The sequence below is a fragment of the Prionailurus viverrinus genome, chromosome A1 (assembly GCF_022837055.1).
Source record: "Prionailurus viverrinus isolate Anna chromosome A1, UM_Priviv_1.0, whole genome shotgun sequence".
Classification (NCBI taxonomy): domain Eukaryota; kingdom Metazoa; phylum Chordata; class Mammalia; order Carnivora; family Felidae; genus Prionailurus; species Prionailurus viverrinus.
The window spans coordinates 2,280,438-2,296,047 of record NC_062561.1 but is presented as its reverse complement, the minus strand read 5'-3'; the positions used below and the strand labels follow the sequence as shown (position 1 = coordinate 2,296,047).

The 15,610-nt window shown below is 42.3% G+C and overlaps 1 protein-coding gene across 1 annotated transcript in view; it reads left to right on the top strand.

Annotated features, from left to right (window-relative positions):
- Positions 1–14,120, top strand: part of MICU2 (mitochondrial calcium uptake 2) — a 140,165-nt gene extending 126,045 nt beyond the window's left edge. Inside the window, exons 9-12 of the mRNA XM_047874677.1 lie at positions 5,135–5,306; positions 10,390–10,498; positions 10,964–11,121; positions 13,467–14,120. Coding sequence (XP_047730633.1) covers positions 5,135–5,306; positions 10,390–10,498; positions 10,964–11,121; positions 13,467–13,571 — 544 coding nt within the window. The 3' untranslated portion in view covers positions 13,572–14,120. The remainder of the gene's footprint in view (positions 1–5,134; positions 5,307–10,389; positions 10,499–10,963; positions 11,122–13,466) is intronic.
- The last annotated feature ends 1,490 nt before the right edge of the window (positions 14,121–15,610 follow it).

The following is a 15,610-nucleotide window of genomic DNA, read 5'->3' as shown; positions in this document are numbered from 1 at the left end:
CCCTGTTCATGCTCTGTCTCTCTCTGTCTCAAAAATAAATAAACGTTAAAAAAAATTTTTTTAATAAATAAATAAATCTCCAGGTCAATTTTTACTTTACAAAATATTGATGTTTCTATCTAACTCTTGGCCCTAAATTCTTATTATACCTGATAATATGCAGAAATCCTGTACTAGACAGGTTCATTGTGTGATACAGCCAAAACACAGTGAATTTAAGTTAGAAAAACATCATCAGAAATATGTTGAGTTACTGTCATTCCGCAGAAGAATTTAACTGATGTACTGTAGACAGACTACTGCTGTGTTCAGACACTTCGTTTTTAATTTCTCAGGAAGAGTCCAAATTTGCATAATGTTGGTAGGAATTGTCAACCAGTGTTATCTGAACCCAGCGATTACTAAATAGATAAAGTCTTGTGTCTGAATGCAGAAGACATGGCAAATTCAGAAACGAGAAGTTCACGTGGCCGAAGCAGAAGTAAGAGCGGAAGGTGGGAAGATCAGCATAGGCACAGCTGTGAAGGCGTTTGTGCCTCCTGGAGAAGGGCGGAGAGTCACCAAAGACCTTGAAGCAGGGGGGAGGGAGGCGGTCACCGGAGCCGGCAGCTTGGCCGGGGAAATCCAGCAGAGGGCAAGGAGATCCGTTGGAAGCCGTTGCGTCAACAGAGAAGAAAGGACGGTGATCAGACCGAGGTGGCGGCGGCGGGAACAGAAATGAGTGCAGCATCCAGGGGATTATTTAGGAGAAGGGAGTCAGTAACAGTGGTGACGGACGGGATGAAGCGTGAGGGGCAAGTCCAGGCCGCCGCCTGGTGTGCGTGTGGAGCCGGTGAACAACGTGATACCTGTTCACTGAGACAGAACACGAGTAGGAACAAGCTCAACAAGGAAGGTGATGCATGCAGGGGAGACATGCTCAGGGGAAGCAGAAGGCAGATTGCCGTGGGGCGAGGAGGGGGGGAGGGGTAAGAGTGACCACAGCACAGGAAGTGGGGGGCAGGAGGCGAGGAGGGGGGAGGGGTAAGAGTGACCACAGCACAGGAAGTGAGGGGCAGGAGGCAAGGAGGGGGGAGGGGTAAGAGTGACCACAGCACAGGAAGTGGGGGGCAGGAGGCGAGGAGGGGGGAGGGGTAAGAGTGACCACAGCACAGGAAGTGGGGGGCAGGAGGCGAGGAGGGGAGGAGGGGTAAGAGTGACCACAGCACAGGAAGTGGGGGGCAGGAGGCGAGGAGGGGAGGAGGGGTAAGAGTGACCACAGCACAGGAAGTGGGGGGCAGGAGGCGAGGAGGGGGGGAGGGGTAAGAGTGACCACAGCAAAGGAAGGGGGGGCAGGAGCAGGAGGGGAACGTAAGAGGTTTCCACACGTGTTTGAACGATGATGTAAAGAGGGAAGGACTGAATGCAGGAGTGAACGGGAGTCAGCAGAGCAGCAAGGCCCCTGAGGAGGAAGAAAATAGAGGAAACTAGAGGTGGAATTCAGAGCGCAGGTAGATAAATCGGCCGTCAGCGGGAAAGGGACTCCTGTCACTGGGACAGAAAGGAGACGGGGATGAGTGTTGTTACATCCCTGGAGTGACAGCCAGAAAATGAGAGGGTGTCCTACGCAGTGACCGCTGGTTGCTCTGGGAACTGGAGGCAAGCCATGTGCTGAAGACAAGTAGCCATGGGATAGATTTGTCGAGAACGAACGCAAGTTGAGATGGCCACCGTGTGAAAGAACGAAAGAGAGCCCTCTGGCCTAGCAGAAGGCTGTTGGCAGCGTTGAGGACCTGGGTACGGCTGCAGACCATCCGTTTATGCCGGTAGCACTAGGCGCAGTTTCTGAGGGATTTTCTTCAAGGTGCCCCCGAAGAAGGCCTTCGACAGCCCGAGGAAGCCGAGGGCTTGGAGTCTGGGCTTGAGTGAGGATCAAAAGGGAGGTGGTTACCTGCAGCCTCAGTGCCGTCCCACGGCTGACTGCTGAGTGCTTCCACGCTCCTGGACTTGTCTGGGTATTTCGCGTATATTATTCCAGCGGTCCTTGGAAAGCGAGGCAGGAGTTGGATGAGATTCATAAGGGACTCCGTCCAGGGTTATATATCTTAGAAATTGAAGACATGAGGTCCAGACCCAGGTTTCTCTTTAGAGGCTTCAGTAGCCACAAAGTTTCTGAAAGGAGTAGTCCCACAGTTCCCTGGCAGGTGGTTGGGTGCGTTGAATGGGATTTCAAGGAGCTGGGGCTAGACCAGGTGACCGAAGGGACAGACCCATGTTAAGCAGACACTACCACATGTCGAGAGAAACGTATCAGTTAACGAGGGAGCATGTGGATAAATCTGTGATTTGTTGGGGCGCCTGGGTGGCTCAGTCGGTTGGGCGTCCGACTTCGGCTCAGGTCGTCATCTCACAGCTTGTGGGTTTGAGCCCCGCGTCGGGCTCCGAGCTGACAGCTCGGAGCCTGGAGCCTGCTTCAGATTCTGTGTCTCTTTCTCTCCCTCTGCCTCTACCTCGCTCATATTCTGTTTCTCTCAAAAACAAATAAACATTTAAAATTAAAAAAAAAAAAATGTTATTGCCTGTATCCCCGAATAGAGCTTTCATACATTCAAAGATGTCTATAAGCAGTGTTGTGCTAATAAATACGCGTGACAGTCTGCTCTCAGGAAGAACAGCCTGATTTGTAGCATTTGGTCATAAGAAATGTAAGTACTCTACCAGGCCAATTTCAAGCTGCCATACATGAAATACAGGCGGGAAAACGTGTGTAGACAATTCTCAAAGCTGGCGTGAGCCAGCTCCAGCGCCCCATGACCTAAAGAATTTTTAAAAATTTTTTAATGTTTTATTTTTGAGAGAGAGACAATGCACAAGGGAGAGAGACAGACAGTGGGGGAGGGGCAGAGAGGGAGGGAGATGCAGAATCCAAAGCAGGCTCCAGGCTCCGAGCTGTCAGCACAGAGCCCCACGCGGGGCTCTAACTCACGGACCGCGAGATCATGACCTGAGCCGAAGTCGGACTCTCAACCGACTGAGCCACCCACCCATGACCCAAAAAATTTTTTAAAAAATCAGGTAAGAAAAAGATTTTTTTCCCAATGTTCCCACTTAATCCACTAATTTATAAACTGTTTAACTTGTTCAGAATTTATCTGGAGACTATATAGTATGAATTCTTCAATTCATGCATTTATGTCCAGTATCACGTTCCATATTTTCAAGTCATAACAAGATCTATAATTTTAGAGTTAGGAAAGATGGCTATCCTAAAATTTACTTTTGTTCTTCAAAAGTGACGTAATGAGCGAGGTGCCCGGCTGGCTCAGTCAGTGGAGAACACAACTCTTGATCTCAGGGTTGTTCGAGCCCCACGCTGAGTGTAGGGATGACTTAAAAATAAAATCTTCAAAAAACAAAACAAAACAAGTGTAATTAGTAAGATGAAAGTAGCTGAAGCCAAACAATGTGTAGTTTAACAGCAGTTAATTTTTTTAACGACCCTAATAAGTTGAATGTCATCACAATATACAGTATAATAAAACTCAGTAAAACAGAGAACAAGGTATATCAGCAAAAGGTTTTGTTGATGTGTTAGCCCCCACTGGAAATGCTTCAAGTGGTAGATAAAATTCTGCCTTGACCCGGAAAAACATGGCATTGATAAATCTGTGTCTCCAGTACATTCAGAAACTGTTGCAGGCAACAGACTCTTACCTATCACACAGATAGAAGCCTAAAATCAAACTCCCCCATGCTTTTAAGGTTTATGGGATAAGCGTAGAACCGAAAGCAAGTCGTTGTTTAACAGTGACTCTTTTTCTCCCATTGAGCTGGAATAGACCTGTTTTTTACCCCATGTATAATTCCATTAAATTGTGGCATGACATGTAAAAAGGTGAATAAAGCAATCTTCAACGTATTAAAACACATGGAGATTATACTTTTCACATGACTTAGTTTATAAATAAATCAAGTGCAGTGGTTTTGAGTTCTTGTTCAAAGACAATATTTTTTTAATCTGATATCCTTTCAACTTGTACTTTTCTAGGGAGCTGTTGATGAGAGTTTGCTCAAAGTGCCATGTTTTTATTTTAAAAAGAATGTTGAGTCATATATTCACATGTTATTGTCCAAATGATTATAAATATTTTTAAGTAAATCTAAGCTTTTGATGTAAAGCCATTGATTACTTGATCAACTTTGGTATCCAAAAATATTAGGAACCATTAATTATGATTAACATTCTTTTTTTTTATTTTTTTAACATTTATTTATTATTGAGAGACAGAGACAGAGCATGAGCAGGAGAGGGGCAGAGAGGGAGAGACACAGAATCCAAAGCAGGCTCCAGGCTCTGCGCTGTCAGGATAGAGCCCGACACGGGGCTTGAACTCATGAACTGCGAGATCGTGACCTGAGCCGAAGTCGGACGCCCAACTGACTGAGCCACCCAGGCGCCCCTAATTATGATTGACATTCTAAAGGCAGTAACCCAAGTGAATTTTAAGTTTCTCTGATCTTGATAATTTTTCTACATTGGAAAAAAAACTGTTACAGATGCATCAGAGCAACATTTTACATAATTTTTATAAATCTCTATCAGAAGTAGGTTACCAAGTATAAGTTGCACAAATTGAGTATAGAGTGTGACAAATTGGAGCAAGTATGGACTTAAGCAGCTTCTCTGGGGGCACCTGGGTGGCTCAGTCGGTTAAGCGTCCAACTTCCGCTCAGGTCATGATCTCATAGTACATGAGTTTGAGCCCCGCGTCCGGCTGTCCGCTGTCCGTGCAGATCCTGCTTCGGATCCTTCTGTCTCCCTGTCTCCCTGCCTCTTCTCCACTCATGCTCTCTCTCTTTCAAAAATAAACATTTAAAAAAAAAAAAAAAAGAGTTCCTGGAAATGAAGAGGAAAGCTCTTGAGAAAGACAGTGGTGCGTGCCAAAAGTTAGAACAAATAATTTTTTTTTAAATCAGCTTCTCTTCATCTTCTGCTCCCCACACCCCTTTCACCACACTAATGCTTTGTTTGATTCAGCATGTCAAGAGGCCAGCCGCTCCGTGGGTACCGCCGGAGGTGCCTCGCGGGCCTACTGACAATATTAAAATGGAATGCCACTGGTTCCTGACATCAAGTTTATATTTTAACACTTAGATTTATGGAGAATTTACAAACAGAGGTCCAAGAAATGGAATTCCTTCAGTTTTCTAAAGGTTTGAGTTTCATGAGAAAAGAAGACTTTGCAGAATGGCTACTTTTTTTCACTAACACTGAAAATAAAGACATCTATTGGAAAAACGTAAGAGAGAAGTTGTCAGCAGGAGAGGTTCGTATGCCTTTTTATTATGCTTTTGGTAAAGATGAAATCATGTTAAAAACATTTATATAATTAAATAAAGTAACTTTCAGAGTAACCCAAACCATGTTACTCTCTTATTTGAGTGTAAAATCAAGGTGAGAAATGGTGTTTACATTTTCTTATGAATGAATTCCTGCCCAGATGGAATCAGTATTCCAAACAGGAGTTTTGCATTTCCGGTAAAGTCAGTAAACAATGTCCACTGTCACCACTGTTGTTCTGGAAGTCTCAGCCAGTACAAATTAACAGAATAAAAGAGTATGAACCTTTGGAAGGAGGGACAGTTGCCTTTGTGTGCATAGATGTGATTCTATGCCTAGAGAACCCAAGAGAATCAAACTGAAAAGCTATTAGAAACAGCAAAAATTCAGTGAAGTGCCTGTTACAATGCTAGTATGTTAGCAGTAGCTGCCCTATGTGCAAATTACAGGTTAGAAAAGGTAATGGCAGGGGCACCTGGTGGCTCAGTCAATTAATCCTGATGTCAGCTCAGGTCATGATCTCACTTGTTCGTGAAATTGAGCCCCACATTGGGCTCTGCACTGACAGCGTGGAGGCTGCTTGGGATTCTCTCCCTCTCTCTCTCTGCCCCTCCCACATTCTCCCTCTCTCACTCTCAAAATAAATAAGTAAACATTAAAAAAAAAAAGAAAGAAAGAAAATATAATGGCGTGTGTATATATACACTTTCTTTTTTTAATGTTTATGTGTATGTTTATATATATGTATATTAAGTAATGATTGCCAAACTATTAATAATGATTAATATACTGTTGTAAGCTTTGAAGTGATTTTTTACTTTATATATTGCTTTTACTTTATTGTTCCATAACATAGTATTGGAGTGGGCATATGTTTTTATATAATTTTTTCTTTTTTTTTTTAATGTTTATGTATTTTTGAGAGAGACAGAGAGTAAGCAGGGGAGGGGCAGAGAAGAGAGGGAGACACAGAATCCAAAGCAGGCTCTGGGCTCTGAGCTGTCAGCACAGAGCCCGACACGGGGCTCGAACTCACGAACCGTGAGATCATGAGCTGTGCTAAAGTGGGAGGCTTAACCGACTGAGCCACCCAGGCGCCCCTATATAATTTTTTAAAGCTATTTCTATAGTGAGGGAAAAGATAATAAAATATAATTAAGATCTCATTTGTAATTGAAATAGAAACACATAAAATTAAAAATGAATTTAACAAGAAATACATGAAAATGAAGCTTTAAACTCTTGATAGATATAAGAGAAAACTTGCCTAATTATAGCGCTGTCTCCTATTATTGAACGGGAAGTCTTAGTATTATAGATGTAGCACTTGTCCCTTGGAGTCATCTGTAAATGTAACGCTTATACTGGAAGAGCCTGGGTCTGCTGCAGTTCTAAAACTGCCGTGCTGTCCCCGTGGCCAACGTAAGGAAGATCTCTTTCTCAGTCGTGCTACATTTCCACTGTGGGCTGCCAGGCGCCTCTGCCCACTCAGTTGCTCAGGGACCCAGACTCTTCAAGCTCTGCCACCTTGGAGCTTTACCGGCTGGAAAAAACATCATCTTCAGAGGCCGTGGCAGGGAAAGAAAGGAGTGAGTACATTCCAGCAATTAAGTGTGTTGGCCTAGAAACATCACACTTGGCTACCGGCCAGACTAATCACATGACCCCACATAGCTGCAAAGAAGCAGAAAGGTGTAATCTTTCCTATGTGCAGGAACCAAAAAGTATTGGTGGACAGTGATGGGTTTCAATAAAAATGTCATCAGATTGTCATGAGTGAACTAGACAGGCCGTAAAAGTTTCTATGAAAAGAATGCTACAGGGACAAGAGATATCCAGGAAATCTCTGTAACTTCTCCTGTTTTGCTGTGAACCTGAAATGGCTTTTAAAAAACTAAGTCTTTGGGGTGCCCGGGTGGCTCAGTATGTCAAGTGTCCGACTTCAGCTCAGGTCACGATCTTGCGGTTCTGAGTTCAAGCCCCGCCTCGGGCTCTGTGCTGACAGCTCAACCTACTTAGAATTCTGTGTCTCTCGCTCTCTCTGCCCTTCTCCCACTCACACCCTGCCTCTCTTTCTCTCAAAAATGAATAAATGTTTTAAAACGTTTAAATAATAAAAATTTTAAAAATAAAATAAAAAATTAAGTCTTTAAAAAAAGAATATTGAGATATTAAAATATATTACCAAATATTGATAACTAGAACAGCCTGTTACAATGAATTTGACAGACCTATCAATTGAACAGAATATAAAGTCCAAAACTAGACCCAAATACACATGGAAATCTAGTATATGTGAATTCATATTGTAAATTAGCTGGGTAAAAGAGGAATTATTAATAAATGGCACTAGGTTAATTGACTGGCCATCTGAGGGAGAAATGAACGTAAATCTCTGCCTCCCTCCTTACTCTAAAATTCCAGATAGATCTAAGAATTAAATGTTACAGGGGAAAATGAAACTGAGTATGTAGAGAAGGAAACTTGGAAACAATCATCTCAGAGTAGGGTATGCATATTTCTCTAGGCAAAACTCAGAAGCTTTCAAGGAAAAGTTGATGAAATTGCTATCTAAAAGTTAAAAATTCTGTTGCTTTCCCCTCATCCCCCTCAAAACTAGGATCAAGGTCAAAAGAAAAAAATTAACAAATTGGGGGGAGGGAAGAAATATTGGCATCATATGTAATGGGCCCATTTCTTTAATTTATCATGAGATCTTTAAAAATCAAGAACTTTGAAAGGTCTTAAATTTTGTCCTATTTAATGTATAAAGGGGTCCTAAAAACCAGTGTGTTAATAAATGTAAAGTATCTGAGATTTTATCTATTTGGAAGTTAGCCTGTACCATTTCGTGGATGCTGACCGAAGATACAAGACTATTGGGTCAGAGACAAAGAACATTATTATTCATAGCATAGCAACAGCATGAGCATCATGTTTGTGTCAGTCCTCCCTCGCCTCCCAAGTCCCATGGGGACCATGCTGAGTACCCTGTGGATGCTGCCCACACACATAGCCAAGAAAGCTCATCTTCAGGAGTCTGAATCTTTTATAATGGGCAGTAAGCAAAACTGTGCTCTACTTCCAAAGCAGACATCGTCAATATTCTAGGCTGTTAGCTATACAAATGCCCTTAGAAAGATAGTCTGGAATAATAAAGTGGTTGGAGCTTCTCTTTGAAAGATGTGCAGAAACGTGAGAGACGTTCTTCATGGAGACTTGTCTCTCAGCAGTAAGCCACATAACAGCTCATTAAAAATCTAGGCAGAGGACATAAAAAAGACACAAGAATAGAAATCCACAAATCACCAATAAGAACAGAAGAGAAAAGTGTTTAAACTTCATTCACAGTTAAAGACCTACAGATTCAAACATTGATGGCATGCTATTTTTCACCTATCAGTAAAGGAAAAATCAGAAGGTTGCACCGAGCGGCGGCTTTGAGATTACGATACAGAGGAACGGCCACTCTTCTGCTAATAAGATGTATTCTTAAGAGTACAAAGCAAAGTGTAGAAATGTGTGAAGAGGACACTCCCACTGTGTAAAACAGGGGTGTGTGTATGCTCTTTTATATGAGTAGAATATTTCTGGAAGCATACACAAAGAATTGGTAACAGTGCTTTACGTCTGGGAAAGGGAACTGGAGGTCAAAGGAGGGAAAAAGACTTTTTGTTTTTTATCCATTCTAGAATTTGTTTTTTTACCATGTGTATATGTTACCTCTTCAAAGACTTAACTTAATTTTAAAAGTAAAACTTCCATGAATTTACCAAGGCTGCGGGCAGTGAAACTTGAATAAGACCACCACCTATATGCAGAGGACATGATCCTGAAGGTGCCTACAAAAGAAACCATATATATATATATATATATATATATATATATATATATACACATACACACACACAGAGAGAGCGAGTGTGAGCAGGGGAGCGGGCAGAGGGAGAGAGAGAGGGAATCTCAAGCAGGCTCCCTGCTCAGCATGGAGCCTCACAGAGGGCTCCATTCCATGACCCTGGGATCATGACCTCAGCTGAAATCAAGAGTTGGATGTTCAACCGACTGAGCCACACAGGTGCCCCGAGAAACTTTTTTTTTTTTAGGCAGGGAAGAATTTACTTTCAAATTAACAGTTTTCATACTTTGTTTACTTTTTCAGTGGAAAAACTAGTTTTTCTAACTTATTTCTGTTTTGTTTTTATGGGCAGAGGTTTTGAAGTTAGGAACCAAGGTTCAAATCCTGATTGTTCCACTTGGTAGATCTTGAGCAAATTCCTTCCTTCCTGAAAGGTTACTTCGCTGAGGCTTGGAGAGGCTAAGACCATGTACACAGTAAATGGCAGAACTGGAATTAAAGCACAGCTTTTCTGTCTCCAAAACCCAGTGCTCTTACTCCGTGCTGTGTCCACGGATAAAGCAGAAAAGCAAGGAGGCAGAGCACTTAACGGGGTATTAGTTTCCTCAGCCTGCCGTAACGAAATGCCGCAGGCCGGATGGCTCAAACAACTCATTCATTTGCTCACAACTCTGGAGCCCGAAGTCCAAGATCAAGGTGCCGGCAGGTTGGTTTTTGGTGAGGCCTCTCCTCCCAGCTTGCAGACCACCACCGCCTTCTCACCCTGTCCTCATGAGGCCTGCCGTCTGTGCTTTCGTGCGGAGTGAGCGTGCGCTGCTGTCCCCTTCTCTTATCGGGACATCGGTGCTATCAGAGTGGGGTCCTACCCTTGTGACCTCATGTAGCCTTAATTGCTTCCCTAAAGGTCCTGTCTCCAAGTACAGTTACGTTGGGTGTTTGGGTTTCAGCCTGTGGATCTTGCGGAGACAATTCGGTCTGTGACACAGGGCCACCCCAGTTCTCGCCCTGCGCGATCCAGGAGACGCCGTGCACACAGTGTGCAGTCTGCACAACCATGCACGGTGGCCCTGCCCGTCTTTTTAATAGACTTTCTTGGAAGGCCATAAAAGTTCACAAGCTTTATGGTAGAAACAGGACTTACGCTTCTGCTTATATTCTAAGATCAGTTTTACAAAATCGTAATTAACACTCACTTTTGTTATTTTATTAGAGTATTAGTTTGGATGAGTTCAAGTCCTTTTGTCATTTTGCCACCCACCTAGAAGATTTTGCTATTGCCATGCAAATGTTTAGTTTAGCTCACCGTCCTGTCAGACTGGGTAAGTTACGTGACTTCGTTTAATTTTTATCATCTACAAATAACATCACTCTGTTCTTCAACTAGAACATACCAGTCAAGGAGCCAATTACCAGTGAAACAGTTGATTAGCCTTTTAATTAATTCAGTGTGGTTACTCTAGACTTACAAGGACTCTCACATTTAACAATTACGTTATTTGCTTTTACTTTCTTATTTCCTAAAAAGGAAAAGGGAATATTTAAATATGTTCTTTAGAACATTGATTAAATTAAAATAGGCTGCCCCTCTTTCCGTTACTTTCAAGACATTTCTCAGCCAAATGTATTATTTCAACATATCCTTAATGAGTATTTTTTGTTTTGTTTTACTTCCATGATAATGAACATTTAGACTTAATTTTGCTTCTCAAATAATAAAATTTAGGTTAATTCCACTTAGACTATTTCACACAGTTGATGAGTTGTTTTATGTTTTCTTTTTTCAGCGGAGTTTAAGAGGGCCGTGAAAGTAGCAACAGGGCAGGAACTCTCAAACAATATTTTGGACACCGTGTTCAAGATCTTTGATGTGGATGGTGATGAATGTCTTAGTCATGGAGAGTTTCTTGGGGTGTTAAAAAACAGGATGCATCGAGGTTTATGGGTAAAGATTTTGAGTTTTTAATAACTACATGTTTACATGTAATTAAGTGAATGGCATGACACCTAGAATTTGGGCGATGTGTGTGTGGTCGTAAGTGGAGGTTTTATCATTTGTGAAGAGATTATAAGCCATGATCACAAACGGAGATGTCTCCTTCAGATGGGATCCAGTATTTTCCTTTGCTTTTTTTTTTTTTTAAATCTGAATCTAATCAGAAACTGCTATTCAGAAATCATTTTACTTTGGGCTCTGTAGTTAGACACACCTAAATTCAAATCCCAGCTCTGTCACCAGCTGCCTAATCTTGCAAAGCCACTTAACTTTTCAGAGCCTCCCATTCCTCATCTGTACAATGAGGAAGCTAATAGAATCTACCAGAAAACAATGTTGTAAGAATTAAGCGTAAAATACTTAGGATAGTGCCTGAGACAGTTGAAGTAAATGTTAGCCATTGTTATTGTATTCAGATTCTTCACATATTAGTCTATACCTGTGGGACAAATAAAACTCAAAATTTTGTTTAAATTGAAATCTGCTTAGAAGCACCATCATAAGGGTATTATGCTAAGCGAAATTAGAGAAAGACAAATATCATATGACTTCACTCATATGAGGACTTTAAGAGATAAAACAGATGAACATAAGGGAAGGGGAAGAAAGATAATATAAAAACAGGGAGGGGGCAAAACATAAGAGACTCATACATATGGAGAACAAACAGGGTAACTAGAGGGGGTGTGGGAGGGGGGATGGGCTAAATGGGGGAGGGGCACTAAGGAATCTACTCCTGAAATCATTGTTGCACTCTGTGCTAATTTGGATGTAAATCAAAAAGTAAATAAACTATTAATTTAAAAAAAAAAAAAAGCACCCTCATAAAAGCAGTCTGCAGGTTGAAAACAAGGGTGGAAAGAAAACTGGGTGGAAAGAGGCAGTTCGGCCAGAAGAAAGGAGAGAATGAGGGAGAGAATGTGGTGGATTCATGAACAGCCCCCTTCATTTACTCCTCAGAAAAGCCCATCATTTTCCTGCTACCCACATTATTAATGGAAAATGAGTAAATATGATTTCTGTTAGCAAATGTGTCTCACAAGCTTTGTGGGCATCCATCATCTCATCGTGAATAATCCTGTCCCTGAAAATGAAACCAGCCTTTGCAGTAACGATTTAATATACCCACGAGCCTCCGCCATTTCTCAAAGACATTAAATAGAGCTGGAAATCGATCAGGAAAAGAATATATGTAAAATCTAAAAGAGGGACACCTGGGTGGCTCAGTCTGTTAAGCGTTTGACTCTTGATTTCGGCTCAGGTCATGACCTCACCAGTTTGTGAATTCGAGCCCCGAGTCAGGCTGCACCCTGATAGCTGATAGCGCAGAGCCTGCTCGGGATTCTCTCTCTCCCTCCCTCTCTGGCCCTCCCCCACTTGTGCACGCATGCTCTCTCCCTCTCTCTCAAATAAATCAACTTTTTAAATAAATCTAAAACTTTAGCAGGGCACTGGTGTGGCTTAGATGGTTTAGTTTCCAACTCTTGATTTCGGCCCAAGTTGTGATCTCACCGTCATGAGATAGAGCCCCATGTCGGGCTCTGTGCTGGGCATGAAGCCGGCTTAAGAGTCTCTCTCCCTCCCTCTCTCTCCCTCTCTCTCTCTCTCTGCCCCTCTCCTGCTCACACACGCTAGCTTGCTCACTCGTTCACTCTCTCTAAAAAAAATTTTCAACTGGCAGATTTGCTTCCATTTGGGAGATATCCAGCAACGCTGTCCTCCTGTGCTCACCAAGGACACAAATGTTTTTTAGCCTTTACTTTCCTCTTTAACAGACGAATAATACTCCTAGAACTTTTTAATTCACAGAGCACTTAGGTGAATTACAGTCTTTTTTCTTAAAGCCTCTTATAAAATATGTTGTTTCTTTTTAACTTAGGTAGGTTTAAATCAGAGTTTTAGGCTTATAATTTATATTCCACATAGCTAAATTAAGTTCACCGTAAAAAGGAAAACATTATAAAATATTATAAAGCGTCATGAAATAATTACATTTTTTAAAACCAATATATGAAAGAAATCGCCCACGATCTTCATTATCTTCTTAGGGAAGAGGCTCCAATCACGTGCACTTAGCCTCCACTCTTGAGTCACCCAAGGCTGTTCTTACACCTCGTTCACGTTTTATCCTTTACCCCGTCCTACGTACAGTTTTGTTGGAATCCTCCTTCACAACATAATCCGTCTCAGGGACTCTCTGGAGGCACGTGGGAAATAAATGGTAACAGAGCTCGCGTGAAATCGTGTTTAACCTTGAAGAGAATGATCTCTTTACTTTCACTTTGTGTTAACAGGTACCACAGCAGCAAAGTATACAAGAATACTGGAAATGTGTGAAAAGAGAAAGCATTAAGGGAGTAAAAGAAGTCTGGAAACAAGCCGGAAGAGGTCTCGTTTAGAAAAAGATAATACGGGAATTACGTTGCTCCGAATGTCAGAATTTGGAATTGTTTTTTAAGTACTAGCTGTTTGTCTTCTGGAGTCTTCATTGATTTTCCTTGTAATATCAAGACGCCTTGTATTTACTTCCTGATTCAGTAATTTCTTGATAAAATTTCATTAAAGAACTTAGTAAATACAGGTACCAGATCCTGTCAGAGGGCCTAGAATTGAAGTCATGCTTTGTACTTTGATAAGATTGAAAACCTCGTTATTCACTGATTTCTTAGACAAGTAGTAAAACATCTCTTTGGAAGGGTGTCAGTTAGTAATTACAGAAAAAAACAATTGACACACAAGGCTAAGATCAAGGCCAGGAGTCCTGGTGTTCCCAGTAGCACAAATTCGGTTAAGAACATTTCACATTTTCTTGTCTGCATCTCATATCTCATAAGCTTCTTGTACATTTTATTTCAGTTAGCTGTATGTTAATTGTCCTAAAAATAATGTGTAAATTTCAATATCGTATGTGGAAACCAAATAAAGTATTTACACAGATACAAAAATTACATTTTTAATGTTTTTTTTTTAAACTTTTTTATAAATATAAATACTCTCATCCTTGCCAACCACATTAGTTCAGATTCTTAAAAACTAGTAATTGGGGGATCCCCTGGCTGGCTCGGTCGGTGGAGCAAGCGAGACTCTTGATCCTGGGTCTGTGGGTTCAAGCCCCACACTGGACGTAGATGTCATTTAAAATAAAATTAAAAAAAAAAACAAACTATAGTGTTTTGGGGAGAATCTTGAACACAAGATCGGGGTCTCATGGCATATATTGGGTTGTGGGTAAATGTTTAAATGGCACTAAAAATTAATTGGCATTAAATACAAAATGCTGTTGTAAGTAAAATGGCATTTTTAAACACAATAAGTGAAAATTACTTAAAAATTTTTAATGTGTATTTGTTTTTGAGAGACAGCGTGAGCAGGGGAGGGGGAGGGAGAGAGGGAGACACAGAATGTGAAGCAGGCTCCAGGCTCCGAGCTGTCAGCACAGAGCCGAACGCAGGAAAATTGTATTTTAAAAATAAGCCACTTAAATAAGAATATTGCAAATCTTTGAAACATGTTTCGGGGTGCCTGGGTGGCTCAGTCAGTTAAGTGTTCCACTCGATTTCAGCTTGGGTCCTAATCTCACTCATGAAATTGAGCTGGGCGTCGGGCTCCAAGCCGAGCGCAGAGCCTGCTGAAGAGTCTCTCTCCCCCTCTCTCTGCCTCACCCCTCCATTTCTCCTTCTGTCTGTCTCTCTCTAAAATTAAACAAAAAAAAAAAGGTTTAAAAATAGTAATAATAATAAATAACTAAAACATGTTCCATTCCCTGGTTAAATGGCTGATTCTGAGACCAGAGCAGGGAAAGTACAAGATGAGCCCGGAAGTAAGAGGTAACGATGAGGATGTCCCAAATGTAGCAAAAAGGCAAGAGCGACTTGAAGGGGCTCCCCCTGGCCGAATCCGGTACAATCTGAGTATCAAAGTAATTAATGTCAGCAATGGATCGTAACCTACTGACTAAGAATCCATGAGGCCAACAGGCGGAGAAGCAGGGGGATCCATACGTCCGGCGTCTCTCAAACAAAGAAGTGCGGAAGCCAAAGGACTTTGAGCACCAGAGCCTGGGAGGAAACGAGTCTGAATCTACCAGGAGGAAAATGGGAAAGCAGGAAAAGAGAGAGGTGCGTAACTGCGAGCCGGGGGAGACAAACGGCCGCGCGGGCGCGGAGGGGAGGGACCCCCTTCTGCGGAGGGACGAAGGGAAGAGAAAGAGTGGCCAGGACAGTGCAGGACCTTATCCGGACAGGACACAGGCCTCGGACTGAGACAGAGGGATCCGATCTCTGCCTGGGGGGCTTTCTTTGGACTGGGGCCTGGGGCCCGCTCCCTGTTCGTGCACCTGGGGAGGAGGGGAGCCAGGGGCCTGGGTGCGGGGGTAGGTCAGGGGCTCAGTCCGCAGCTGGAGAAAGCGGTTCCCTGCCTGGAGGGCTGCGCGATAGCA